General features: G+C 47.9%; 1 protein-coding gene across 8 annotated transcripts in view; it reads left to right on the top strand.

The window, feature by feature from the left end:
• The window catches only part of ANO2 (anoctamin 2), a 336711-nt gene that overhangs the window by 184229 nt on the left and 126015 nt on the right, over window positions 1-26467 (top strand). For all 8 annotated transcript variants that reach the window (XM_089920173.1, XM_089920168.1, XM_089920169.1 and 5 more), the window contains one exon: window positions 419-523. In XM_089920173.1, coding sequence (XP_089776299.1) covers window positions 419-523 — 105 coding nt within the window. The remainder of the gene's footprint in view (window positions 1-418; window positions 524-26467) is intronic.

The raw sequence follows: 26467 nt of genomic DNA, 5'->3' as shown, positions 1-26467 counted from the left end.
TGTTTCTCCAGCTGGGATTTGGCTCATTGCAACTTAAAGTTGAGGCCTGAGGATAGATAGTGGGATGACCAGAGGTAGCCCCCGGGCCTTTGGGCAAACTGCTGTGTGCAGCACGGGGCTCCTTTTTGTATCAGCTCCTCGTTAATGCTCCGTCTCTCCTTTCTCAACCCTGGCGCCACCCCCAGGAACGTGCTCAGGTTTGGTTTCCAGTGTGGTAACAAGTGGTGTGTGTCCCCCTCTCCCGCCACAGTGTGTCCCTGGTCTTGACGCCTCGTGGTTGCGTGTAGTGTGGCAGCCCTTGTCCCGTAGCATCTGACCCCGTGACCTGACGTCCTGTCCTCGTGGCGTCTGGCCATACCCCGCGGGCCAGGGTGGCCCTCCACCTGTTTACTAACCGCTCTGTGTCTCTGGCTTTTAGGAGCGCCCCCGGCCTGAGCATGAAGCCAAAGTTCGGGAGAAGATGCTGAGGGAGAGCGACAAGTCTCTGGTCCAGAAATTGGGAACCGGTGGGACTGAGGATGCGGTAAGATGCTGGCACCTGGTGCTTGCTTTCCTTTTTTTTTTTTTCTTAAGATCCTATTGTCATTTCACTGGGAATGCCTTCGCGGATGGAGACTGGGCTGTGAGAAGGGCCGACAGCGGTGGGACAGGGCGGAAAGAGAGCATGACGTCTCTCCGTGTCCCGTGGGCAGAGGTTGTGGGGAGCAGGCCCCTCCCATGACTTGATTTCTCTCTCCTTCCCGGGTGGTAATGTCTGGATGAAATGGGAGAGCAGGTCGGGAAAGAAAGAAACCGTTTCAGACCTGGGTCCTCTGGGCTCTTGTCACCTCCACGTCGCATAGCAGTAGCAACGACCACCAGACCAACCAGCGCAATGACAGCGAACCTTTATTCAGTCCCTGCTGTGGGCCAGGCACCGTTCTCAGCGCGCTGTATCGTTTCACTCTCGAAATAAATTGATGAGCCTGGAGCAATTTTCCTGTAAATGAAAACTAATGAAGAAAGGTATGTCCGCAGCTTAAGTCGTTGGCCAGAGGTCACCCAGACAGTGAATGGTGGGTGGATCTGGGATTCCAACCCAGGTGAGTCTCTGACAGTCTGGGCATCTAACTGCTATGCAAGGATACATCGAGAAATGGCCCTTAGGGCTGGCAGAGGCATACCCATGCCTGTATGTGCCTGAGCTGCTCGTACACTCTTCCTCACATTTCATTTTCTCTGGATGGGCCTCCAAAGTACGGAGGTGATTGTGAGTCGTATTTCTGAGTTTTATGGTGGCATTCAGACATGGAAACAGAGCTTCAGGATCTGTGCTGTGATCTGTAAATACTCGCAGTGCCTGTGAGGTGGGGGGCTCCTCTTTGGCACCGCCGGTCTCCTCTGAGTGCCACCCTTTTTTGAAACCAAGAGTGTGTGTGTGTGTGTGTGTGTGTGTTGATGTCTTTCCTAATCTGGTTCCTGAAAAAATTCAACGAGATCGACAATCTGTTGTTTTTACACGTGTCTTTTCTCCATCTTGGATTCGAATTAAAATTTCATTTAATTTTACATTCTTTAAGTTGGAGCCATTCATGTTAACATGCAAATTTATTCAAGCACCAATACGGAGAATGTGGTGTTTTTAAGCCCAGAATACTAGCTGTCTCTCTTTCTTTCTTTCTGTCTTTTTTTTTTTTCCTTTAAGAAAGCAGGACTTAGAAGAGAAAGGGGGTGGCTGTCTAAGTTATTATTTCCCTAGAAAAAAGTAAGCCCAAGACCGCCAATTATTTGAGGAAAAAAAATGAATTCATTCTTAGGAAAGAGTAACCATCACCGTCACCCTCATCAGAAAGCAAACATATCGTGTCCTGTCGGGTTTGGCAACCCCACGCAACCTTCTTTCTCCACCCCAGGGCAATACACAATGGATACTTTTATGGAAATCACATGTGACTTTTAATGACCACTGCCTCAGTTAATTTTAATTCCATAGACGGGAATGCCGAGGAGCTGGAATTGCGTACACTGAGGCTGTGGTTCTGATATAAACACTGCTTGGATATATTATATGCACGATAGGTCAGATAACTTTCAGGGACCATGAATAATTGAAAAACATCTGAATGCGTTGTGAATGATACATATGTTTACGTGTTAGCATTCAACATCTATTTTCATTACACTGTGGAGAATGTAAAGCTCAAAGCATCTAATGCCTTACAGGCGCTGGGGGGAAAATGACCTTCCCAAATGAGCAGCGTAGGTTAAAAATGGCCTGGAATTTGATTGTCAGCGTCCTTCTTGTGTTCCCTCCATTCTGTTAATACTGGAAATGCTTGTGTTCTTGCTGTAAATCTAGCCAAGGGTGGGAGATGAAGGGAGGAGCACATGTTGCTGTCTGATGGGAGGGATGCTTCTCTTGCCTACTGGAAGAGTTGAGGTCAACGCCCATGGCAAGACAGGGCTCTAGGGTGGGATATTTAGGAAAGACACATTCTTCCGGGAAACAGACAAGGACCAAGAATCAAAGTCTAGATGACAGTCTTGGATGTGCTTCTTTCATCCCAGAGGCTCACTTTGGTTCTGCCTTCTTTGTAACCCTGAGGCTTCATGTCCCATCTCTCTTTATATTCCTTCCTCTTGAATGATAAAAGCTACCATTTATCGAGGCCCAGATGGTAGAGAAAATTACCAAAGACCACATAGCTAGTGGTGGGAGAGCCAGCAGTCATACGCAGCTCCACCTCATCCCCAAGGCCCATTGCTTCTCAAAAAAATTATTTTAAAGGTATCAAGTTCATGTTTTTTTTTTTATTTACTTATTTTTAAAATTTTTTAATGTTTTTTGCGGTACGCGGGCCTCTCACTGTTATGGCCTCTCCCGTTGTGGAGCACAGGCTCCGGACACGCAGGCTCAGCGGCCATGGCTCACGGGCCCAGCCGCTCCGCGGCATGTGGGATCCTCCCGGACCGGGGCTCGAACCCGCGTCCCCTGCATCGGCAGGCGGACTCTCAACCACTGCGCCACCAGGGAAGCCCATCAAGTTCATTTTATAAAACTTCTTTGTAAGTGATTTAATTCTCAGACCATAACATTCACCCATTTAAATGATACAATTCGATGGTTTTTAGTATATTCACAGTTTTGTGCTGTCATTCCCACAATCTAAGTTTAAAATATTTTTTATCATCTTAGAAAGAAACTCTATACCCTGGGAGGCAAGTAATCTATTAATACGTTCTGTTTCAATAGGTTTGCCTCTTCTGGACTTCCGTGTAAATGAAATCATGCAAAATGTCGTATTTCTCCTCTTTCACTTAGCAAAATGTTTTCATGATTCATCCATGTTGTAGCTCTGTCTGATCTTCATTCTTTTTTATTGCCAAATAATATTCCATATTTTGGATACACCCAATTTTATTTGTACGTTCATCAGTTGATGGACAGTTGGATGGCTTTCACTTTTCGGCTATTATGAACAATGCTGCTGTGAACGTTTGTGTACCGGGTTTTGGGTGCATGTATGTTTTCACATCTTTTGGAAATATACATAAGAGTAGAATTACTGGGTCATACGGAAACTCTGTGTTTAACATTTTGAAGGACTGCTGTAATATTTTTCAAAGGGGCTTCACCATTTTGCGTGCCAACCAGCACTGCATGAGGGCTCATAATTTCTCCACATCCTCACCAACACTTGTTATCTGTCTTTTTTATTTTATCCATCCTTGTTGCGTGCAGTGGTATTTCATTGGGGTTTGAATTAGCATTTCCCTAAAGGATGTTGAACATCCTTTCGTGTGCTTGTTGGCAGATTTTATGGCTTCTTTGGAAAAATGTCTATTCAAATCCTTTGCTCTTTTTTTTTTTTTTTTTTTTTTTGCGGTACACGGGCCTCTCACTGCTGCGGCCTCTCCCCTTGTGGAGCACAGGCTCCGGACGCGCAGGCTCAGCGGCCGTGGCTCACGGGCCCAGCCGCTCCGCGCGCATGTGGGATCCTCCCGCATCGGCAGGCGGACTCTCAACCACTGCGCCACCAGGGAAGCCCCCACAAAAGTTTTTTGATGTAGTTCAATTTATCTGTTTTTCCTGTTGTCATTTGTGCTTTTGTGTCATATCTAAGAAACTACTGCCTAATCCAGTGTCATAGAGATATACCGTCAGGGTTTCTTCTAAGAATTTTACAATGTTAGCTCTTACATTTAGGTCTATGATCCATTTTGAGTTAATTTTTGTGTATGATATAAGTAAGAGGTCCAAATTCATCTTTTGTCTGAATATTTAGTTCTTCCAGCCCCATTTGTTGAAAAGATTATTTTCTCCACTGAATTATCTTGTCAGCCTCATCAAAAATCAATTCACCATAAATGTAAGAGTTCATTTCTGGGCACTCAATTCTATTCCATTAATCTATATGTCTGGCCAATACCACATTGTCTTGATTAATTACTGCACCTGTGTAGTAAGTTTTGCAATTGGAATGTGACTGAATTTGTGCTTCTTTTCCAAAATTGTTTTGACAATTCTGGGTGTCTCGCATTTCCATATGAATTTTATGACCAGCTTGTCAATTTCTGCAAACAAAGCAAGATGGAATTGTTGATAGGGATTGAGCTGAATCTGTAGATTAATTCAGGCAGTAGCACCTTCGTAACAGTGGTAAGTCTTCTAATCTATGAACATGTTATATCTTTCCATTCTTTAGATCTTCTTTAATTTCTTTCAAAAATGTTTTATAGTTTCAGAGTACAGGTCTTGCACATCTTTTGTTAAATTTGTTCGTAATTGTTTTATTCTTTTCCGTGGGATTGCAAATATAATTGTTTTCTTAATTCCACTTTTGGATTGTTCATTGCTAGTATATAGAAATATAGTTGATTTTTGTGTGTTGATTTTATATCCCACAGCTTTGCTGGACTCATTTATTAATTTTGGTAGTCTTTAGTGGATTCTTTAGGGTTTTTTCTATTTATAAGATCATGTCATCTTGAAGAGAGATAGCTTCACTTCTTCGTTTCCCAGCCTGGTTACATTTTTCTCTCTCTCTCTCCATCCTCCGCCCCTTCCCCCTTTTCTTCCCAGGTGCCCTGACTAGAATCTCTTGTACAATGTTGAATAGAAGTGATGAGAATTGACTTCCTTGCCTTGTTCTTGGTCTTAGCCTTTCACCATTAATTATGATGTTAGCTAGCTGCGACCTATCGCTCTTTAACTCTCTCTGTAAGGCTCCCCTAAGGAGAATTCACGTCATATCACCAGGTGGCCAAGCCCATCTCAGGTCTCTCCCGTTTCAGCTGTCACGTGGGGAGATTGGATTGTAGCCTCTGCAGTTCTGAGAGTCGGTACTTTTCTTTGCTGATGTGAAGGAATCATGTTGGTCATTAGCCCATAACTTCGGGAGACAGGCAGTCTCTTATTTATTTTAGGTGGTGGTAATTTGGCCATTTTAATATCTACTGTTATGATTTTCAAGGGTGTGGGCCCAGAGAGGTTAGTAAAATAGTGAGGTTAGAAGTAATATTTATGGAGTGCTCATTCTGTGTGGGTCTTTACAGGTTTTATTTCATTTAAGTCTCAAAACCATTATTATTCCAATTTTATATGTGAGGGAACTGAGGCTTATTTATCTAGAAAGAAGGAACTTGCTCAGTGCTTGTATATGGCCAGACGGTCTGACTCAAGAACAGTGATCATGATCTCTATGCTTCTCTGCGTTTAGAGTGTTTGCCCCTCAACAGATCCTCAGACACCTGTGAAGAATCATGGGTTGGTTTTCTTCCTTATTCTAAAGGCAGGAAGGAACGTGGTATTTGTTGGAGAGAAGGGTACGAGACAACCAGCGACCCTACATTTTCTTTAGTGGCTTTGTGCAAACTGTGGTGGGCTGACGCTGTATTTCCACCAAGGACACCAGTGAGTAGAATTAGCTCAGTTTCCAGCAAGAGGTTCAACAGACAGTAGGGAGCACTGGGGACGATAAACACAGAGATATATTGTGTTTCCAGGGAAGAATATGGAGCTGGAACGTCTAATAAGAGAATAGGCTGGTTTTAGTTATTTATTTATTTTTCTCCTGGATTAGTTGGAATCTTTTCTGGAATAGTTTATCCTGGACAGATTTGCAGTTTTCCTCAAGTTTCCCTCCAGGGCAAGATTTTTCTCTGTTCATACAAGATGAGAAAGCTCTGAGTTGGCAACAGCTGGCAAGGTGCTGTGGCTGGTGGGATTGGGGGGCGGTCCTGATCTCTGCCTCTCACCCCTCTGACCCTTCTCATCCCAGAAGTAACTCCTTTCCTTTAATATAATTCGTGCCAGTGAGGATGTCATCAGAAAACAGAGCTCCTGCCCCAGAGTTCAAAAGAGGTAAAAGAATCTGAAGAACTAATTATAAAGCTGTTAGGATTGGGGAAATCAAGGCAGACAGGCTGGTGAGGCGAAGCCAAGATTAACATCAGGAGGGGGCCGCTCCCACTCTTAGGAAGGACCAGGAGTGAGGTGGTATCACCAGAACCCGGTGGGTGCCGGTGCCCTGCAGGAGGTGCAGCTCCTTCTGGAGATGCCGTCTGAAGCAGGTAGAGGGGGTAGAGGAGAAACACCCTGAATTTCCGCCTCCTGCCTTTGAGTCGAACGCCAGTGCCCCACGTTGGCCAAATCTAACCACAAGTCAGTTGATGAATCACTCGGGGAAATACGGTTTTTAGGCTTCAGCACCTGGCAGAGGAAAGGAACAGTGGGGCAGAGCTCCAAGGGGCAGTGGCAAAGGACTGGCACAAAGGTCCAGTCATGAGTCAGCATCACTTTGGGACCTGTTAGCCACTGATCGATCACTTACGCCAGGTCCTCCCACTGGGGAGTTGAGAGGCTGTTGGAGGATAAAAATGTGGCAGAAAGCACAAGAATGCTGCCCACTGGCACGAGGAAGGGACACAGGAATGGTCAGGGACTCTGACCGGTCCCAGGCTGTTGAGGACGTTCATGTGAGTGGGGTGGGCGTCCTCTGGTGTGGGCACGTGGGAGGGTGCCTCTGTGTGTGTGTGTGTGTGTGTGTGTGTGTGTGTGTGATGGTGCCATCGGAGTGACACAGGTGGGCTTAGATACCTGAAGGCTTCAGTGAGGAGGGCAACCGTATTTTTGTGTCAAGGAGCAGGGAGCACGTGACAAGCTGGGAGATGGCACCGGTGGGTCCTGAGAGAGTCTTCTACAAAACCTGTCACTAAAGGGACTGTAAAACGAAATCGCACTGAACTAGTCCCAGGAGCTTACCTCCCGGGACTTGCCGTTTATCCAGGGTGGGCCTGGAGCTGCCTGCAATGCTGCATTTAATGAACGTTTTATGGGGAACAGTCGCCAAGAGGAGGCCCGTGGATGGACGGGTGTTAACTCACTGCTCAGCGCACCACCCTGGGGACAATTATTTCCAAACAAAAGTCATCTAAAGTTAAAGCACTGAAACATTTACGACACATGCCAAATGGACATGTGGAATAAATTATGCATCGTTGAGGGCCTTTGCTGGGAGGCTGGACGACAGCAGGAGGAGGATGGGGGCTGTCACAGCTGAGGAGCAGGGCTCAGGGTTCCCGTCTGGGGGACCGAGGGGCGTTTTTCAGAATGTTCTGTGGAACAGAGTTCCCTGCGGCCCTCCTTTGGAGGCACTCGAAACCTAATGACCATTGGAGGGTCAAAAAAAAAAAAAAGAAATAATGATTCTCCATAGTTCTCTCAGACTCTTCTTAGGGATGAAGAAGGTTCCTCGTTGGCAAAGGGAAACCCTGGGAACAGAAAGGGACTCAGTTGGTTGGAGCATCACATAGCGAGGAGCTGAGGGAAAGCTGCACCCTGGGCCCGTTTCTGGAAATGTTGATTTGCATCAGAGCCCACGGCCTCTCCTCCTGTTCGTTCTCTGCTGTTCCGTGGGCTCTCAGCGTGAAGGCTGAGCTCTGCACCTTGGGGCCGGTCTGGGTCTCCATCCTCACCCACAGTCCTCGGGAGCTGACGGAATAACCGGTGGGAAGGAGGCCAAAGGGCAGCCAAGGAAGCTGGGCCCGGGGCTCTCAGACCAGCCCCTGGATGGGCAAGCACTGACCGAGGCCTGGTCAGCTCTGAAACCCTGCCATTGATGCCGCTTACCCCGAACTTCTCATGTTTGCTAAGAGGGACAGCGAAACAGGTCACTCTGTACAGTGTAGCTCCCTGGGTGGAGCACAGCTTACGAAGTAGACCTGCTATTGAAGGCCGCCCCCAGCAATTTTAGGTACTTTCTTTTTTATTAATGTAATTTAATTTTATTGATTTATTGATTGATTATTAATTTTTATTCATTGTTTCCAGTTCTGGCTCCTCCGTTTCTGTCTGTCTGTCTCTCCGGCTCTCACTCTGCCATCTCTCAGGGAGTGGCCCCCCTTCGCACCCATGGTTCCCCCCTCCCCCTCCCCGGGGCATCCTCACCCAGGGAAATGGGTCAGTGAACCAAGGAGCAGAGAAGTGGACGTGGCCGGGGACTGGTGAGTCACCCGTTTGACTGCAAAATGGGAGGCATCGTCTTAGGAGGAGCTGAGGACTAGAATTGGGAATTTCAGGGCTCGGCCTCCCTCTCCCTCACTGGGGGGGTCCGGCCCCAGGCAGGCGGGGACATGTGGACCTTGCCAGTTGCCTCCGGGCAGCAGCTCCAGAGCGGCCAAGGGACAGAGGCGTGTCTGCCACAGCAGTAAACGAGATGGGAGTGGAGCAAGCGGAGTCCCCGGGAAGCCCCCGGGACGCTGGCTGCCACCCCGGGAATCAGTGTGGAAGGAAGTGAGGAAGGATGGAAGTTTCCTAAGAAGGAGCCTCTCTGCACAGAATTTAGCACTGGCAGAAGTGGGGTTGAAGGCTAAGTTGGTGTGTGGGTACGTTAACGTTGCAGGGGTTTTACTTATCACCATATAAATTATACATGAGAACATTCTGCTCAAGAGAAATCCCACATTACAGATAAAACACAAGTCTCCCTGGACTGCATCTCTCCCAGTGTTAAGTGTCCCCCTAGAGAGAGCTACAGTTAGCAGCTTGGCTTGTATCTTTCCAGACCTTTCCTTATGCACTTTTATTCTTGTATGAACCTGTGTTTGCTTTGGTTATGGGTTTCTTTACGCACACACACACACGCACATTCAGGAGAGAGCCATGAACAAATGGTCTCATTATGTCAAGGAAGTTTCTTAAGTGAGGAAGACTGTTTCCCAAACTTTGCCCCCCCGGGGCACCCCAGCGTGCCACAGGGAACTCACAAAAGTCATGGCGTTTTTAAACACCTTTGAGGGCAGTCCAGCAGTACCTGGCATCTGTCAGACACTGCAGGAGCCGCTACCCCAGCAGGGTCCGCGTTAAAACGCAAGACATGCCCACCAGCATCACCGCGTCTTAGAGAAGCCGAGTTTCCTGTGGCAGCAGCACAGCTCCTGCACAGTTATTGTGAAACAGAGGATGCAAATGTCAGGTCCAAAGGGATTCCCGGGAGGGAGGAGCCGGATCGTGTCCTGCAAGTGGACACATCCTTTTAGTGAGGAATTAGGGTGAAGAATGAAGTAAAAGATCAGTTTTTCTTTCAATTTCTGTGTATTTTTTCCTAAATGGCTACTAGGCTATCTGGGCATGAATACTTATTAAGTTATTTGGACTTAACTCCTCCCTAAGTGGAACCTTTAAGTCTTTTTTTTTTGCAGCCGAGGGCAATTGTGTAAACATGACGGAGCTGTTAAGGGTACAGGGAACTGAAAACGTTTGGGGACTCCTGCTGGGTAAAAGCTTTCTGTCCATAGAGACTTAAGAGTGAAGGAGACGGCCAAGGGCAGAGAAGTTTAAAAAGATACATAGAGAGTTTCAGAGAAGCAGAAATTTACTTGGGGGCAACACTGTGGCAAAGTGTGTGCAGAGGAAGTGCCGGGTGGGCTGGCTCCTTGCACACTGGCTCCTGGGCTTCTCACCCACTCCTCTCGTGGGCCTCGGAGGGGATCTGCCCCAGCATCTTCTCCCTCTGTCTCTGACTATTTCTCTCTCTTTCTCTCTGCCTGTGTGTGTATACGTGTGTGTGTGTGTATGTGTGTTAGGAGGGGACTGACGGTTCTGATTATGGACATCCTTTAAAATCCGTGAGATTTAAAAATAAACCCGACAACTCCTTATCCAGAAGACTTTGCTTGACTTACAATCTCCGGGTGGCTCCGGCTTCACAGAGAAGGATGCCAGAGGAGCGTAGAACGTGCCCATAAACATCTCCCTTTGTGGAGCCTGTGAATTATCCATTCCAAGGAGAGACTTCGCAGGTGGCCCAGGCCATCAGATGGCGGGGGCCCGGGGGCTCTGGCCCTCTTCAACTGACAGCCCATTCTCAGCAGCAGAAGTCCTGGCTAAAATAAGACTTTGTCCTTTGCTCAGTGTGTACATTTCTACTGGCCTGCGTCTATGTTAAGATGTTACAAATAAGGAGAGTCCCAAGACCTGGGTTATGGAGGAGAAGCTGGGGGCAGACAGGCAGCCTGGGAAATGAGAGCGCAGTGGGACGGTGGGGGGCCGGGCGGAGCAGCGGGTCTGCCTCCGAGCTAAGGCTGGGCAAAGTCACCATGGTATTTCAGACCAGACCCTCATGGAAAACACAAGGCCCAAATATGTGCAAGGATGGGGAGTGTTGGAAGAGCCAAGTGGCTCACAGAGGCCAGCACATAGCATTGGGATGTGTGATGTTTGCCACGATTGACTCGCAGTTTGGACTTTTCTTTTTTCGTCTAAATGATTTTTCCATATACGGCCTGAAGCGCGTAAATTAAATCTGTCTTTTGCTGCTCGGGCCAAGGTCATTATTTCATGTCCCTAGAATTCACTGAAGCACACACGAGCCTGTCAGGGTCCTTTGCTCTCTTGCCCTTCGTGTGCCAGAAAAATTAAAGTGTTGGTTTAAAAAATTCCTCCAGGGTCAAAAGGTGTCTGACTCCGTGTGAGTCTTTGACATGACGTCCAGAAAGGAGCTTTCAAAGAAAACAGGTGGGACGGCTCTTTTGTGGATGGAGAGGCTTCCAGACTACGCCCTTTTAGCACTGATCTCCTGAGCTAGTGAGGTCGCAGGGGCCTCCGTCTCCCTTCACCACTGAGGCCTGGCAGCCAGGCTCCAGCTGGTGAGCAAGGGTGTCTGCACAGCACCTGCCCCATCGCCCAGTGGACGCAGTGTTCTTATAGACATTGCTTTCTCAACTTTCACGAAGAATAAGGAACTAGGAAGAAAAGAAAAAAAGGTCCTTACTTTAGGTTGCTTCAGATGCAGAACCTGAGTCAGTGATGCACGTGCAAAATTGATTCGGGAGGGGGAAACCCCGACAGTGGAGTGGGACAGTGACGGAGAAGAGAAGGCTGCGAACAAAGGGCACATCGTCAGTCATGTTACCGGCGTGGGCAGCTGGTTCATCATTTCACTGAGAAATTCTGGGAGCTGACCTAGAACATGCACGTCACAGTTCTACTGCCTGAGGGATGAGAAGCTGGGTGTATGTTAGTTCCACCAGTCACCACTGAAGGAGGCTCCAAGTGGTGTGTGTGTGTGTGTGTGTGTGTGTGTGTGAATTCCCCTGCACTTCTGGCCTGCTTTGAACATGCACGTGAGCAGAAAAGGCTCAGGCCGCCAAAAAAGTCTTCAGGCAAAGCGATCCAGAGGCTGCCAGTTGGAAGTGGGACCTCTCCACTCTATGGTAAGGCTCATGGAACTTTGGGGCTGACACCGGCAGTATCAGGATCCTAGGTCCTAAAGAGCTTCTGTTAAGATCTAGCCAGAAAGTCAGAAGCCCAGGAGTTCAGCAGAGGGCATTTCGTACAGGGAAAGTTAATTCAAAAGGTGTCAGGATTGCCAACAAGTTGAACAGGGGTGGTGAAGCAACACAGAGATCAGTAGCGGCTGGGGCTGGGAAGCCAGGGCGGGAGATGGTGTCCCCAGAGCCCAGGGCCAGGGCCACCTGGTGGGAATGGAGCCCTGGTCGAAGCTGTGTGCTAGGAGATGCCAGCCAGGGAAGGGCAGGCCACAGCGGGCACCGGAAGGATGGAGGGGGTGCAGCCACGGCATGAAGCAGATGGACAGACAGGGGGAATACTCTGGATTCTCCTTTCCATCCACCTGCCAGTCTCCCTCCAGTACCTCCCTGAACTGAATCTGGCCGGAAGCCAGTTGGCCAGGGAGTCTGGGAAATGTGTCTTCAGGGACCACCGCTCCTACATTATGAGTCAGAGGAACGGGCAGATCTGAGAGGAAGCAGGCTAGGACTGGCACTGGTCACAACCCTGACATAATCCCATGCCTTCCTCTTCCAGTTCCACCCCTCTGTCTGCTCCATGACTCTGTTGGGTTTGTCACCCCCAAAGCAGAATCTGGGAATGTCTAAGGAGTTTGGAGGGACTCCATTTTGGGAAGGCATCGGTGATCAGTGAGGGGACACACTCTACACCCTTGTTTGCCCCTGTTCTGAAGTTTCCTAGGGCTGTTCCTGTGCCTTTTGTTCTCCTATTCAGCCACAGAAGGACCTTCAATCCCTTGCCTGCATCCCGGGGGTCATTGAGGAAGCACCGTGTCTTTTCAGTTATGTTGTAACGTATCTGACATGTAGCATCGTGTAAACTTCAGGTGTGCAGCGTGTCAGTCGGATACACATATATCGTAATACGATTGCCATTGTAGCAGTAATTAGCACCTCTGTCATGTTACCAAATTATCCTTTGTTTTCAGTGGCTGGAATCATTAAGTTGCAGGCTCTTGGCAAGTTTGATGGTTATGATACACTCTTGTCGTGTATCCTCACTGCTGTGCATGAGATCTCTCGGGCTCATTAACCAAGTGCTGCAAGTTTGTGCCCTTAAACAGCATCTGTCCTGTCCCTCCACCCCCATCCCCTGGTAACCACCATTTTACACTTGGTTTTTATGAATCTGGCTTTTTCAGATTTCCCATATAAGTGACACCATATAGCACTTACCTAACTTCGTCTGACTTATCTCACTTCGCATAATATGCAGAAGGTCCATCCCTGTTGTCACAAATGGCAGAGGCTGTATTGCTTTTTCATGGCCGAATACTATTCCATTATATATATATATATATATTCCATTCGATATAGATGTATACAATATACATATTATGTATAGTTCACATATTCTTTATCCATTCATCTGTTTAAGGACACTGACGTTGTTTTCATATCTTGGCTGTTGTGAATAATGTGTCAATGAACATGGGGGTGCATATAGATCTTTGAGATCCTGTTTTCATTTCCTTTGGGTATATACCCAGAAGTGGAGTTGCTGCGTCAGATGGTAGATCTATTTTTAACTTCTTGAGCAGCCTCTATATTGCTTTTTACAGTGTCTGCACCAATTTACATTCCCACCAACAGTGCACAAGGCTTCCCTCTTCTCCTCACCTTTGCTAGCAATTGTTATTGCTTGTCTTCCAGATGGTGGCCATTCCAGCAGGTGTGAGGTGGTATCTCACTGTGGTTTTGATTTGCATAGGAAGCACCACATCTTGAATGCACCCTTTTGTCTGTTTAATTCTCCCTTAGGCTTGCCAAGGCTTGGTTTTTGCTCTGTGTCAGTGAGGTAGGTTTGCTCACATTTTGAAGGACATGTTTCAGAACCTGGAGCATGCTGCATTTTTTTTTTCTCTCCCAAGTTATTGCCATTTGAACATGTTGGCTTTTATCTGTTCAATAAGACAAGATGTCAGCATTACTAGAAAGATCAATCTGAACAGATGCTAAGCTTTTCTCTCCTCCTCTGCCCACCCTGAGAATTCCCCATGCTTTCGGTGGTTACTTCATTCCCTCTCCCAACCTCCTGGAAACAGGCATGTCCACGTTATTTCAGATGGGGCAGCCCAAATGAGATTTTCAGGACTGATTATGTACAAGGCCCACAGCAAAGCTAATGCCAGTCCCCACTTCTCTGGTCACCTCTCTTGAGTTGGGTTCACTTACTTAATAGTTTGTACTTAATACGTAATACACCCAAGAGCGTAGTGATCCCTATTTCTATTTTTTTAAACATCTAAGATCAGATCACTAGGTGTATTTAATATTCATAGGCTACGACCTGCTATGAGAATGACATCCCGCTATCCCAAGCAGGCCAGATCTGGAGTTCAAGGTGAACTATACACTGGAATGGGGTCAGTGGAGGTGCCAACCCAGAGGCAAAAAGAAGTAGGTCCTTTAATTGGAGCGGTGAGCAGAGGCTGCTAACTTCCTTACGTGTCTTACACTGTCTTCACATTTGGGGAGCTAGGAGCAGAGTGGCACAGGGAAGGAGGTGATCCATGATTTAATGGGCCTTCCATACCTGTAATCTCTGTAAAACAAACTTCTTTGAAGGGAGAAGCCCCAAACCCACTCCCTTTGGGCCTTTCTTATTTCTGTTATCTTGGCTTCCAGCTGAAATCCCTGAAGTGTGTTCAGAGGAGAGCCTCTGAAATGCAATTGCGTATCTTCCGGCCTTACTCGGGCATTCCATTTCCTCTGACAAATGAACACTGGCTTGTCCTCTGACTGGCAGCATCCCGAGCCTTGAGGGATACCCAGGGCCTCTCTGCAGCTCCCCACTGGTCCTCACAGCGGTCATGTCCTTTCCCAGTGTTGGAAGCTGGCTGCAGCACAGCCTAAACTAAGTGCTGGCCTTTGCAAAGGGACAGCTCTTCCCACCAGTCATTCCTCATCCACGGATTGTCCAAAGTCAATTCCTCGTCTGGGAGCTTCTGTTGCTTTTTTGCAGCAATACTCATGTTGTCCCGGCAATACCACATCCAGGATTTTCTGCATCAGGATTTTACTTCCGCTTGGTCTAGGGCTGGTGGGCCTGTACTGAGGATTTCCATGGCACGTTTCGACCATTTACATCCCTGTGGTGGAACTAGATAGCCCTGGAAGGGTTAATACCCACCCAGGGCCAAGCCGTCCTGCTCATCCGTGGCCCAGAGTTTGCTCAACTCCGGGACCGTTGGACCCAGCCTCATGGTCCCCCAGGAAGGCCAGACGAGGGGGTGTGCAGTTGACACCCAATTCATTTTTATTATCATGGCACACAGTCTACCAGCCGACTTCCGTAACTTTTATGCTGAACTTGGGCATCTGCATTGAGTTTAGAGACTTTGCAGCAGGACGTTTGCCCTGGAAATGTACTCAGCCAAATGTTTTCACTCCTTAGGGTGGGGCGACTCCCATCCAGGAATCTCAGAGACCTTGTATATAAACATGAATGAATGAATCCTCCCAACGCCACACTCTTTGCCAGCTGGATTATTTTAAGGGAAGTGACCAGCTCAGGGGCCTGTAGTGAGTCATGAAAGATCTCACTCGGAACCAGAGAGTTTGGACTTTCAGGGCCCTGGGTGGAGTCAGGGACCGCTCTGGACTCTTCCACCCCCAGTACTTGGAGTGTCAGGATGGGGGGTCAGCAGTCAGCACAGAAACTCTGGGGATGCCTGGCTGCCTTCCAGCTCAGCACCTCCCCCTTCAGCGCCTTCCTCACCAGCCCCCTCAAATGGGCTTGGTCAAATTAAGTAACTTTTGTTTTTTCAGTATATACAACTAATATATGCTAAATGTAGAAATTCTGAAAAGGGAAGTATAAAGAAGAAAAACAATTCATCCAATTTTTCATCTGCTAGAAAACCTATTATAACCCTCTTTTCAATGTATATTGTCACATGGTTGAGAAAAATCAACTGTATATTTAATTTTATATTATGATTTTTGTCAGTCTGAGAACAAGTCCCAATCTTCTTAAACACCATTCTTGAGCATCCTTTCAGTGATTGCATAATGTTTCATCATATGGATGCATTATAGTTTTCTTAACCTTTCCTTACGCTGTAGTTAACATAGGATGAACACACAGTTTTTTTTCCTGAAACTTGGGTTATTTGGATTAATACATCGTATGAATGTATCCCAGTTCTCTTAGTCTTTACCTTATGGTTGGACATGTGCTGACCACACTCGTGCTTGTTATTTCAGGTGGAGGAGGGTTGCGGGTATTTCAGGAGGGCTCTGTTAGTAGGAGACATTGCTGGAAGCTCAGGATCTTCACTCAGTTCCTGGTTTCCTAACTGCACATGTTTTGGGGCTCGGTGAGGGAGCCATGTAGACGCAGCCCTTGCACGTGACCATAGAGGCAGCTTCACCGTCATTGCCTGTCTTGCTGCTGCTCAGTCGTTCACTGTAAATGAAGCTGGGTTGGGTCACTTAATTCATATCCTAGGACTCTTCCATCGATCGGGTACCCCTCTGGGAGAGCGGGAGGCCTTTGTCCTTCTTGTGTGCGTGGCGGGCAGAGCAGATGTTCTGGCGCATAGGTGGGTCATTCTCTTAGGCTCTGGGGTTCGGTTCTGGTCAGGGAGCCATTTCTCACGTCCCGGGAATCGGTGGGTTACTTGTATCAAATCCTGGAGCTGTTCACATCTTCCGACCCCACCGTTAATGTGGAAAAATGATTCTGGGGCAGTGGATGGATTGTGAGTGGCTTCTCCAATGAAGATATTCCATCAGTTGAACTGAGGCCAAGTTTTGGCAGGGAAATCAGTGGGACAAATCGTGAGCTACGGTTTTAGCTCCAAGAGGAAATGTGTCCTGGTTGGTAAATCATCAGCCAAAAAAGCATGAAACTGCTTGTGATAACTTAAACTTCTGGAAGCAATTTAGAGGGCAAGTAGGGTCACTCTGACTTCCGAGAAAGGGAGAGGATTTCTTGTTGTTGAGATGACGATTTTTTTTTCTTCCAGCTTTCCAACATGTACACACAAACAGTGTTGACCTATGGAAAATATTACTGATCCACAGAAGAGCACTTGATACATACTTTAATACGATGTTCTTTACTTTAGAGCCGTTTTTCATCTGACTAGGAACTCCCTGATCGTCACTCTGTCTCCCTGTAATACCAAGGGTGGACCTTCACACCCTTTTGATGACTCACGGAAATGCAGTATTAGCCCCTAAACGGATCTAAGAGGGCTCTTCGGATGTGGAGTGCATTTGGTGTCTTCCCCATCTTTGCTTTTCCAATCGTGTAGTTTAGGATAGTGGCTTCTTATTACTTCATGCTGTGATCCTAAACTGGGCACCTTTGAAATTCAAAAAATGTGAATTCTTACTCAGAGTTAAAATAAGTAGACCTCATTAAAACAGAAGAAGAGGAAGGAAGGGGAGGGGGAGGAGGAAGGACTGTAGGTACCACTCATGGATAACAGCAAGCACCATATTATAACCCCATTCTTGGGAATTCCCTGGTGGTCCAGTGGTTAGGACTCCCAGCCTCCACTGCCGAGGGCCCAGGTTTAATCCCCGGTCGGGGAACTAAGATCCTGCAAGCTGTGCAGCGTGGCCAAAAAGAAGAAAAAAACAACCCCATGTTATTAACCCCATATTATAAAATAATCTCCATGTTTTTTAGCCTTTATTCCATAAATGGAGTTTGGGAGATATTTCTAGGTCTCTGGAGGCCCAGGTAACAAAGCTGGCGGTAGCAACAAGCCGGTCAGCCTCGGATTGGCGGATGTTTCTTGGGCCTGGTGCCCCACCTGCCGTGGCCTTAGCTCCAGCGGGAGGTCCCGGACCCAGCCTCCCTGACTTCTCCATCCTTGTCTAATCCACGTTTGACCAGCAGGACGTGGAACCTTCCTTGACCTTCCTTTGGACTCAGAGCCTTGGACATGTAAGCAGAGACTGGGGACTGGTGTGAATTTGGCTAAAGTGACTCTGTTTTTTAAGCCTTTGCTCACCCAAGGTCACTCTGGTGTGATCCGGTAGAGTGGCAGATAAGCCGCTACATGGGAGAGTGAAGAGAATGGGCCGGAACTTCGGTGGGCCTACGAGAAGCAGGGAGGTCCTCAAAGTCAGCAGGCTCTGGGCCACATCCCGATACGGAATCTTGTTTCTTCTGGCTTGAGCGTCTTTCCCCCAGTCTCCTGGCTCTGGCAGAAGCTGGGAGTTGGCAGACAGAAGGAGGGCCTGAGGTGAGTCCCCAGGAGAATGAGATGAGTGTCTCTGGGCCCACTGAGTCCTGATAAGAAGGGTTGCCGGGGGATCCCGGACCCCAGGCTCTTTTAGCCTATTTCTTGGATGATGGAAGAAGGATTCAGCCTGAGTTTTCCTTGTTTCAGATCCAGCTGAGGAGTTTGGCAGCTTGAAACCTGGACGGTGGTCGGGCTGCCAGTGTGAGTCACGCCACAGGGAACGTGGTAACAACAGTTCTGTAAACAAGCCAGGATCCCGGTCCCCCAGAGCCCCCGTGGGTCGTCTTCCATACTTCTTCCAGTAAACTCCATAAACCTTCCCTCTTTGTGCCGACTCCCTCAGCTGTTCAATTCGTGCATTGTCACCACACTGGTTATAATGATGGCACGCAGGGCCCGGGGATTGAACATCTCTTTAACCACCTGCCAGAGTTTCCGCAAATGGGAACTGTGCCTTGCCTGTCTGCTTTCTGCAAGGAAATGTTTAAAGTGCTTTGAGACCCCAAGAGACCTTAAAATACCGAAGTTTATTTAATATCTATATCTTTGGGTTAAAAAAAATGAGTAAAACAAGAATAAATGCATGTGTTTTACTCTTGGTCAGTGACACCAGTTTTGAAAGACTCAGCTCTCTCAACCAGAAGCCTTGGAGTCGCCCTCAATTGCTCCCTTGCCCTCCCCACCCCCCACCCCCCCGCGCCGTATCCGAGAGCCCCGCATCTGTCAGGGGCCACCCACGGAATGTCTCTTGTGTTTGTCCCTTCCTCTTCATCCTCTCAGCCCATCTTCCTAGGCTACGTCAGTGACCCCCTAACTGGTCTCCCACCTCTTATCAGGCTCCCTTCCAGCCCATTCTCTGCGTCTGTGTCAGAGGGATCCGTCCAGAATGCAAATCTGATTATGACACTCCCATGCTTAAAATCCTCTAATGCTCTGTGGAGTGTTTGGGATTATTTTCAAGCCTCTTGGCTTTACCCACAAGGTCCTACATGACCCACCTCTCCAACTTCATCTCCCACCTTCCCACATGACCTTCTCTGCCAAGCGTTGCCAAGCCACTTACAATTCTCTGGGTGCGTCTGGCTGTGTCATGCCCCGGTGCCTTTGTACATGCAGGTCTCTTTGCTTGGAATACGCTTTCCCCCTTTTTATCCAGCTCACTCCTTCTTATCCTAGAAAACTCAGAATTAAAGTCATCTCCACCGGGAGCCGTCTCTCACCCCCCGGGCAGACTTAGCTGTTGGCCCTTGTGTTCATATCCTAGGGCTGCTGTAACAAATTACTGCAACCTGGGGGGGGGTCTTAAAACAACAGAAATTTATTCTCTCATGGTTCAAGAGGCCAGAAGTCCAAATTAAGGTGTTGGCAGGGCCACACTCCCTCTGAAGACTCTGGGGGAGAATCCTTCCTCACCTCTTCCAGGTTCTGGTGGCTCCAGGCATTCCTTGGCTTGTGGCCACATCACTCCACTCCCTGCCTCTGTTTTCACGTGGCCTTCTTCCCTGTGTGTGTCTCCTCTAAGGACACTGGTCATCAGATTTAGGCCCTCACGCTAAATCTAGGATGAGCTCATCCCAAGATCCTCAACTTAGTTTCATCTGCAAAGACCCTTTTCCAAGTCGAGTCACATCTGCAGTTTCTGGGGGTCAGGACTTGGATATATGGTTTGGGGAGCCACAATTCAACCTACTACAGCACTGTAACACCTGGTACATTCCCTTTAAGAAGGGAGTTTCCCAGAGATGTTTATAAGCATTAATTGATATTCCTGTCTCTCAAGATGAAATCTCAGAGATTTCTCTTCTGTTTGACCTTGTGTCTTCGACTTCTAGGCTGGCTGCATCTCACGTGACCCTCTCATTAAAGTAAGAAATAGCTACCTACAGGCTATTGGCAGGTCCTTTTCTTCAGCTTGAGCTGATACAGGCAGGTTTATAGGCAGAAACCTGGACATCACCTCTGGGAAGCCCGTCCACCTCAAGGAACCTGTTTCCGAAGTCTTGTTTGGGTTAGAGGTACATTTTTAGGCTAATCGAGTTCAAAGAATACCCAAAGGAAGGCCTTGGAATATTACTGATCACAGGGAGAAGCCCAGACTTGTTCACCTACATTCTAATGTATATGGTCCTGAGCATGACGATTATGTGCACATTTTCTAAGTTACCAAATGGCTGAAAGGGAGCAGTGGAACATTTCTGAGCATGTCTGGGCGTTGCCTGGATTCCCCGTTTTTCAAATGAGAGCTTGGCTTTCATGGGAAGAGCTGGTTTTAGGGACTTAGTAAATTAAAGTGCCCTGCATTTATAAGATCTACAGCTTTTAAACTCTGGGCCTCAGTTTTTTGTTTTGTTTTTCTTTAAACAGAATCGATAAGAACATAACTTCCAACTTCCTGTTTTTTTCTACCTGTTTGTGGTTAGAATTTGCCCCTTGAGTCCCAAAATCCCACCTGCCAATCAGTCTATAAATGATTAAAGTGGCCCTACTATGTGCTGTAAACTTCTCCATAGGCCTGGATAGATAAAGCCATCTTTTGACGATCTCATATCCTTTGGAAACATGAAGCTTCTCTGGTTCAGAAGGTTTTGTCTTTGGTCGCATAAGGATGTGAAAAGAATTTGGCAGGAGACTTCTAGCTCCTGTTTCATCACTGTCTTCTCTCTCTGAGGTCTCCTATCCCAACCCACATTAATGAGGCTGTTGATGTGAAAGAACCTATACAATCAAACTGTTCTTTTGCAAAAGGGAGGATTGATTAATTCGTAATGCCGGGTAAACTGTTTACAAAAGGCTTCAGTGTTACGGGTCATCTCTGCCCTTTGTCACTGACAGAGAAGAGTCCTGAGTACCAGGCTGCCGCCTTCTCTTTGCAGAAGGGAGGACACCGTGAGCATCTCTGAGGAGCTCTTGCAGCCGACAGGACCTGGGCTCTCCCTCCACTGTAACCGCCCGTTACCCAGTGGTCCGGCGTCCCGGAATCAAAGTCTCTGTTGTCTCAGGCTTTCAAGGAGGTCTTCCCACCTCTAGGAAAACTAATAATCACACGAATGTCACCTGCAACTTCTGCCCCCTTCTGAACACCTTCTTTCTTTCACTGCCTCAGCACCAGTGTGCTGGCCATTCCTCTTCCTCTACCATGGAATCCTGAACCCCAAATTCACAGCTCAGCACACTCAACCTAAGAGATGTTCCAGGCCCTGCCCTCTGGCTCCAGTCCCACTCTGATTCTGCAGTTTCTCCCAATTCCCACCACTGTTCTGGATCCCCTGGACCCTCAGCCTACCCCATCCCTTCTCCTCTGCACTTTCATCCATGACCCATATACCCTCTGGCCCAAGATGTCTCCTGTCCTTACAGAACAGTGGGTCTGGGGCATGAGTTCTGGGTACCGGCCAAAGGCACCTCGATTGAGGTCTGGGTGCCCCCAGAATTACTCGCTGTCAGATCACACTGATAGTACAGAGCGGGCAGGGAAGGAGGACAGTGGTGATAGTAATGGACTCACTCATTTGCCCTAAAAGTTGTTGCTTGCAGAAAATGTAAAGAGATTCTCAAAGGGATTGGCCAGGTTGTATATGAATGCAGAGCCATGTAGGTGAATAAAGTTGCGGTGAGCCTCATGGGCAAGGATGCTGGGAGGTGTTTCAGGCCCCCTCACAGCTCCCCTGGAGGCTTCTGGTTGGTTGCTAAACGCTGGGTTGAATGGGACCTGAGTCTGGTCCAGTTCTTGATCTCTTTCTGGTTGTCAAAGTGAGGAGGTTTAAGTACTTAGAAAGAGTTGAAATGTAAAATAGTTTGACAAAGAACACACTCAGGAGGAGGAGGACCACTGACCGGAAGGGCACCCTCCTCCCTCTTTTTTTTTTTGCGGTACGCAGGCCCCTCACTGTTGTGGCCTCTCCCGTTGCTGAGCACAGGCTCCGGACGCGCAGGCTCAGCGGCCATGGCTCACGGGCCCAGCCGCTCCGCGGCATGTGGGATCTTCCCAGACCGGGACACGAACCCGCGTCCCCTGCATCGGCAGGCGGACTCTCAACCACTGCGCCACCAGGGAAGCCCACCCTCCTCCCTCTTAAAGGCACGACCCAGAAGTTGCACGTGTGAATTCCATTCGTCTCCCATGAGCTGGAACTCAGGCAGGGGCCCCTCTGAATGGGAAGGGAGGCTGGGGAGTGTGGTTTTTATTCTGGACATCCATGGACCCAGCTAAACCCAGGAGCTCTGACATTGTGAGACAGGAGAATTGATTTAGGGAGCAACCAGCAACCTTCGTGGGCGACAATACAGTTAGTTAATACCCAAGTGGAGACTCTTGGAAAAGCCAAACTAAAGGGGGTTTGCAAACGATCTCAGGTGACATTTTGTGGAATCATTTATTCAGTAACTACTTATTGAGCACCTGCTATGTGCCAGGTACAGTGCTAGGAGCTGAGGGTGCAAAAGTGGGTAAGAGACGTGCTCTCCGCCTTCATGAAGCTTATAGTGTGTGGGGAAGACAAACTTTCAACAAGGAAATGACTCTTTATATCGTAATTTTACTCAGTGTTTACAGTATCTTCTAGGACAAGGAAGTAGGTGTAGATACCACTCAAGATACTTAACAGGTCGGGTAAGTCAGATTTTTGGGGGGAAAAGGATAAAAACCATACATAGGTGTCTTGTTTGAACAGCTGGGATGTGGGCATTAGGGGTCCCCCGCTAATATGGGGGACGCTGGAGGAGAAACAGTTGGGAGAGAGATCCTAGTTCAATTTTGGACATAGAGAATCAAGGTATTTCTAAAACATCCAGGTGGAGAAGTCATTCAGGCAGCTGGATCCAGAGCTCAGAGGTGAAGTCTGGACCAGAGATATAAATTTGACATTCAGATGGCATTGGACACATGCAAGAGGACGAAATTGGGATGTCCTCTCTGTCGATGAATATCTTATTATTTAGGATATATCATTTAGAAAGTGATGAACATAAGCCAGTTTACCAGAATCAAATAGAGTGTAAATTCCATATACGCCGTCATTCGGAGGGAGGAGAGACCAGTGGAAATCTGGGAAGGCTGGAAGTGTTGGAAGAGGTTTCAAAGGTAAGTCCTGAAGACTCACGGATTTCTGATAATCAGACTGATGCGCTAGAAAGTTAATTGAGCATCTTCTAGGAGAAGAAAAAGATCTGACAACTCAGTGGGTCTGGAGAGGACTTCAGAGCCTCGAACTGGCCAGGAGACTTGCTTCCACCATGTCCTAACTGGGTCACCTTGGGGAGGCACTTGGCTTCTCTGAACTACTAGGATTGACACCCACCCTCTCTAACGCACAGGGTGGTGTGACTGTCAAGATCAAACAAGATACAGACCCAGATGAATTTTGTAAATCGTAAAGCTAGGCAAATTTGGAAAGATAGATTGTTAAATAAAATTCAAGGTCCAGAGAGGACAAGTCATTTTCCCAAGGTCCCCTGGCTGGCAAGAGCAGGCATTGGGAACAGAGCTCTGGCCTTCCAACTTTCAGAGGTGACCGAGCGTTTTGTGCTTCCCAGCTCCAAGTCCTCAGGCAACTTATTGAACCTCTCTGACTCTTGTTTTCCTCACGTGTGACTTAGGCAATAACACCATTAACTCAAATATAAAAGTTTTTTGGCTGTTTACTGTGTGCCGGGCACTGTTCTAGACCACGGGATCACGGCCTTGAGCAAAGCAAAGTGCCTCTTCTCAAGGAGCTTCCATTCTGGAAGTAGAAAGGCAGACAATGACAGAGATGAACAAATACATATATTATGTATCCGAGGGTAGTGGGTGCTACGAAGCAGAGTAAGGGGACAGAGTAAGAAGGTGGAGGGAAGGGTATTATTTCTTACGAAGGTAGACAGGTAACGTAATGTCTGAGCAGACACCATCATGAAGTAAGATAGCAAGCAGCATGGCTATCTGGGGAAAGAGCCTACAGGCAGAGAAAGCAGTAAGTGCAAAGGCCCTGGGGCAGGAATCTTCTTGTTGCGTTTAAGGAGAGGTCAAGAGGCCAGTGTGACAGGAACAGACAGGGCGAAAGAGAGAGTGGGGGAGTGGCCAGAGATGGGATCATGTAGGGCCTCCCCGGCCACGGCAGGGCCTCAGATTTCCTTCTGAGTGAGGTGGGCAGGATTTTAAACCAGAGACTTAAGTGATGATATTTGTCCCATCGGTAGAGTTTTTGTGAGGCGCTAATGAGGTAATGCATATGAAATTGCTTTATGAACCGGGAAGTTAGGTTCAAGACTATTTCCAGGGTCCTGTGAATGGCCAGGTCGTCAGAGAGCCGGGACAGGACGGCAGCCCTGACCCCCGGGCCGCCCCATCTTTCCATGATCCTGACTCAGTCTCAGAAAGCATGGGGCACGATGTGCATCTAGAACCAGGTTGAACCCTTGGTCAAAGTCAAAGACTCTCCTCCCCAAGCCAGAGGGCTTTGCAGACCTCCTAGATGTGGCAGCGCTTGGCCTTGGAGGGAGCTGCGTGGGGTTTGCCATCTTAAATGGGTAGAAAAAAGGGAGCTGGAGCTGTCCAAGGCAGTTGGGGCCTGGACAGCAGAGACTGTCTTAAATTAAACGCAGACCTCTGCTCAGGGCTGGACTTGAGAAGCTAAAACATCAGAACTGAAGAGGAAAAACCAACGGTTACGATAGGTTTTAGAGAATTCCTTTAATATCTATTTAGGAAGCCACAGAGCGGCCAGAAACAATAGAGCTGGAATTTGTAAGTATTCCTAGTTGTTTATACAGTCTTAGGCATGGATTATGCAGATGTACTAGTGTGTGAATTGGGGTTCGAGGAAGTGACCTTGAGTTACACACCGCCCCGAGGACCAGCTCTGATAGATGATCACATCTGGCCGAGGGCTCTGCCTGGCCCTCCCCTTGCGTGATCCCGGAGGGTGGAGAGGGAGGCCCGCGCTGCGGTTCTTGGCTGGGGAGCCGAGGGTTGGAGTTCCGGCACCCTCGCATCTTCGCTGTTTGTGTACGGTGGGTTGAGTTTACTCTTTTCTCTCTGCCCTCCCTTTTATTTTTCTATCCTTTTTTTCCCCTCCCTTCTCTCTTGCCACGAGCAGAGGACATTAGCCAATGTTTGCTCTCCCCTCTATTAAAGTTACACTTGTTTGTAAGATAACCTTCTACATGTCACACACCCAGAGTTCACGCCCTAAAAGAAGATGTCACTTCAGAATCTCCATTCCCAATACAATATACCATAGGTGCCTACTAAGTGGGCCTCGTAAACCACTAGCGTTTAAGAAAATAGTGTCGTGACTTTTTCCAATGAAACTTTGTTGAATTCCAACTATATAAAAGCCATAATGATGAACAATCTGTGAGTGAAATGACGTTTCTTAACCAAAGGTACGATGTTCCCAGAAATGACAGGCCATCGATACTCCAATCTCAGTTACTTTAAGTAGGTAAGTTTTAGAAACATAACCACCTTCATATCTGTAGTTTTCAAATAACGCTTGTTATAATCTAAGGTTTCTTTGCCTGTGGTGCCCTCGTATCTGAATCTTGGCCGACTCGGAAGTGGAAAGGTTTCCTCTAAAAGCACAGAAAACATGGGGTACCATTGAAATCATGTATAAGAAATATGTATAGGATGGATATAACGCGCGCTCGCGTGCGTGCACGCGCGCGCGCACACACACACACACACACACACACACACACACGTATTCCTGTACTTATTCTTGCCGGAGAAACTCTGGGGGTTTCCAAGGGCAGGATCATGTCCAAGCGGTAAAAGTTTCAGGGAAGACAGATTTCAGATTCCTTGGGGAAGCACTTTTTTAACAGTCAAATCTGCCACCAACAGAATTGGCTGCATCACACAGTTCAGTACAAGGCTGTTTTTTTTCAAGAACTTTGTAAATACCAGAAGCTTCCAAGGACAGGATTGTTATAAAAAGAGCATTATTTTATGCCTGCCCATTTAAAAACCGTGCTATTATAGAAAGGAGAGACAGAGCTGCTGTCATGGTACGTGGTGAGTGTGACTTTCTGAGCTGGGTGTGACTGGTCGGTGATGTCGCAGAAGCCACATGGCCGGGGGCGGGGACAGATTGTGATGGATGCCGATGGCCATCTTGGTAATGCAGGAGTTGAGAGCGGTCTCAGACATTTATGTGTTCCGGCAAGTAGCTAATGCTTTGAAATACTTAATTGCAATTCCGCAAATGTATTATAGGCCATGAATCCCTCCTTTTATTTTATTTTTTTGGTGGTACGCGGGCCTCTCACTGTTGTGGCCTCTCCCGTTGCGGAGCACAGGCTCCGGACGCGCAGGCTCAGTGGCCATGGCTCATGGGCCCAGCCGCTCCGCGGCATGTGGGATCTTCCCAGACCGGGGCACGAACCCGCGTCCCCTGCATCGGCAGGCGGACTCTCAACCACTGCGCCACCAGGGAAGCCCCCTCCTTTTTTTTTTTTTTTTTTTTTCCAACCTTTTGGGCTCTTTT

This window comes from Delphinapterus leucas, chromosome 11, assembly GCF_059928025.1.
Source record: "Delphinapterus leucas isolate spDelLeu-1000000601 "Yukka" chromosome 11, BTC_Dleu_Yukka2, whole genome shotgun sequence".
Classification (NCBI taxonomy): domain Eukaryota; kingdom Metazoa; phylum Chordata; class Mammalia; order Artiodactyla; family Monodontidae; genus Delphinapterus; species Delphinapterus leucas.
The sequence above is the reverse complement of the archived record's forward strand: the minus strand, read 5'-3'. Positions and strand labels throughout refer to the sequence as shown.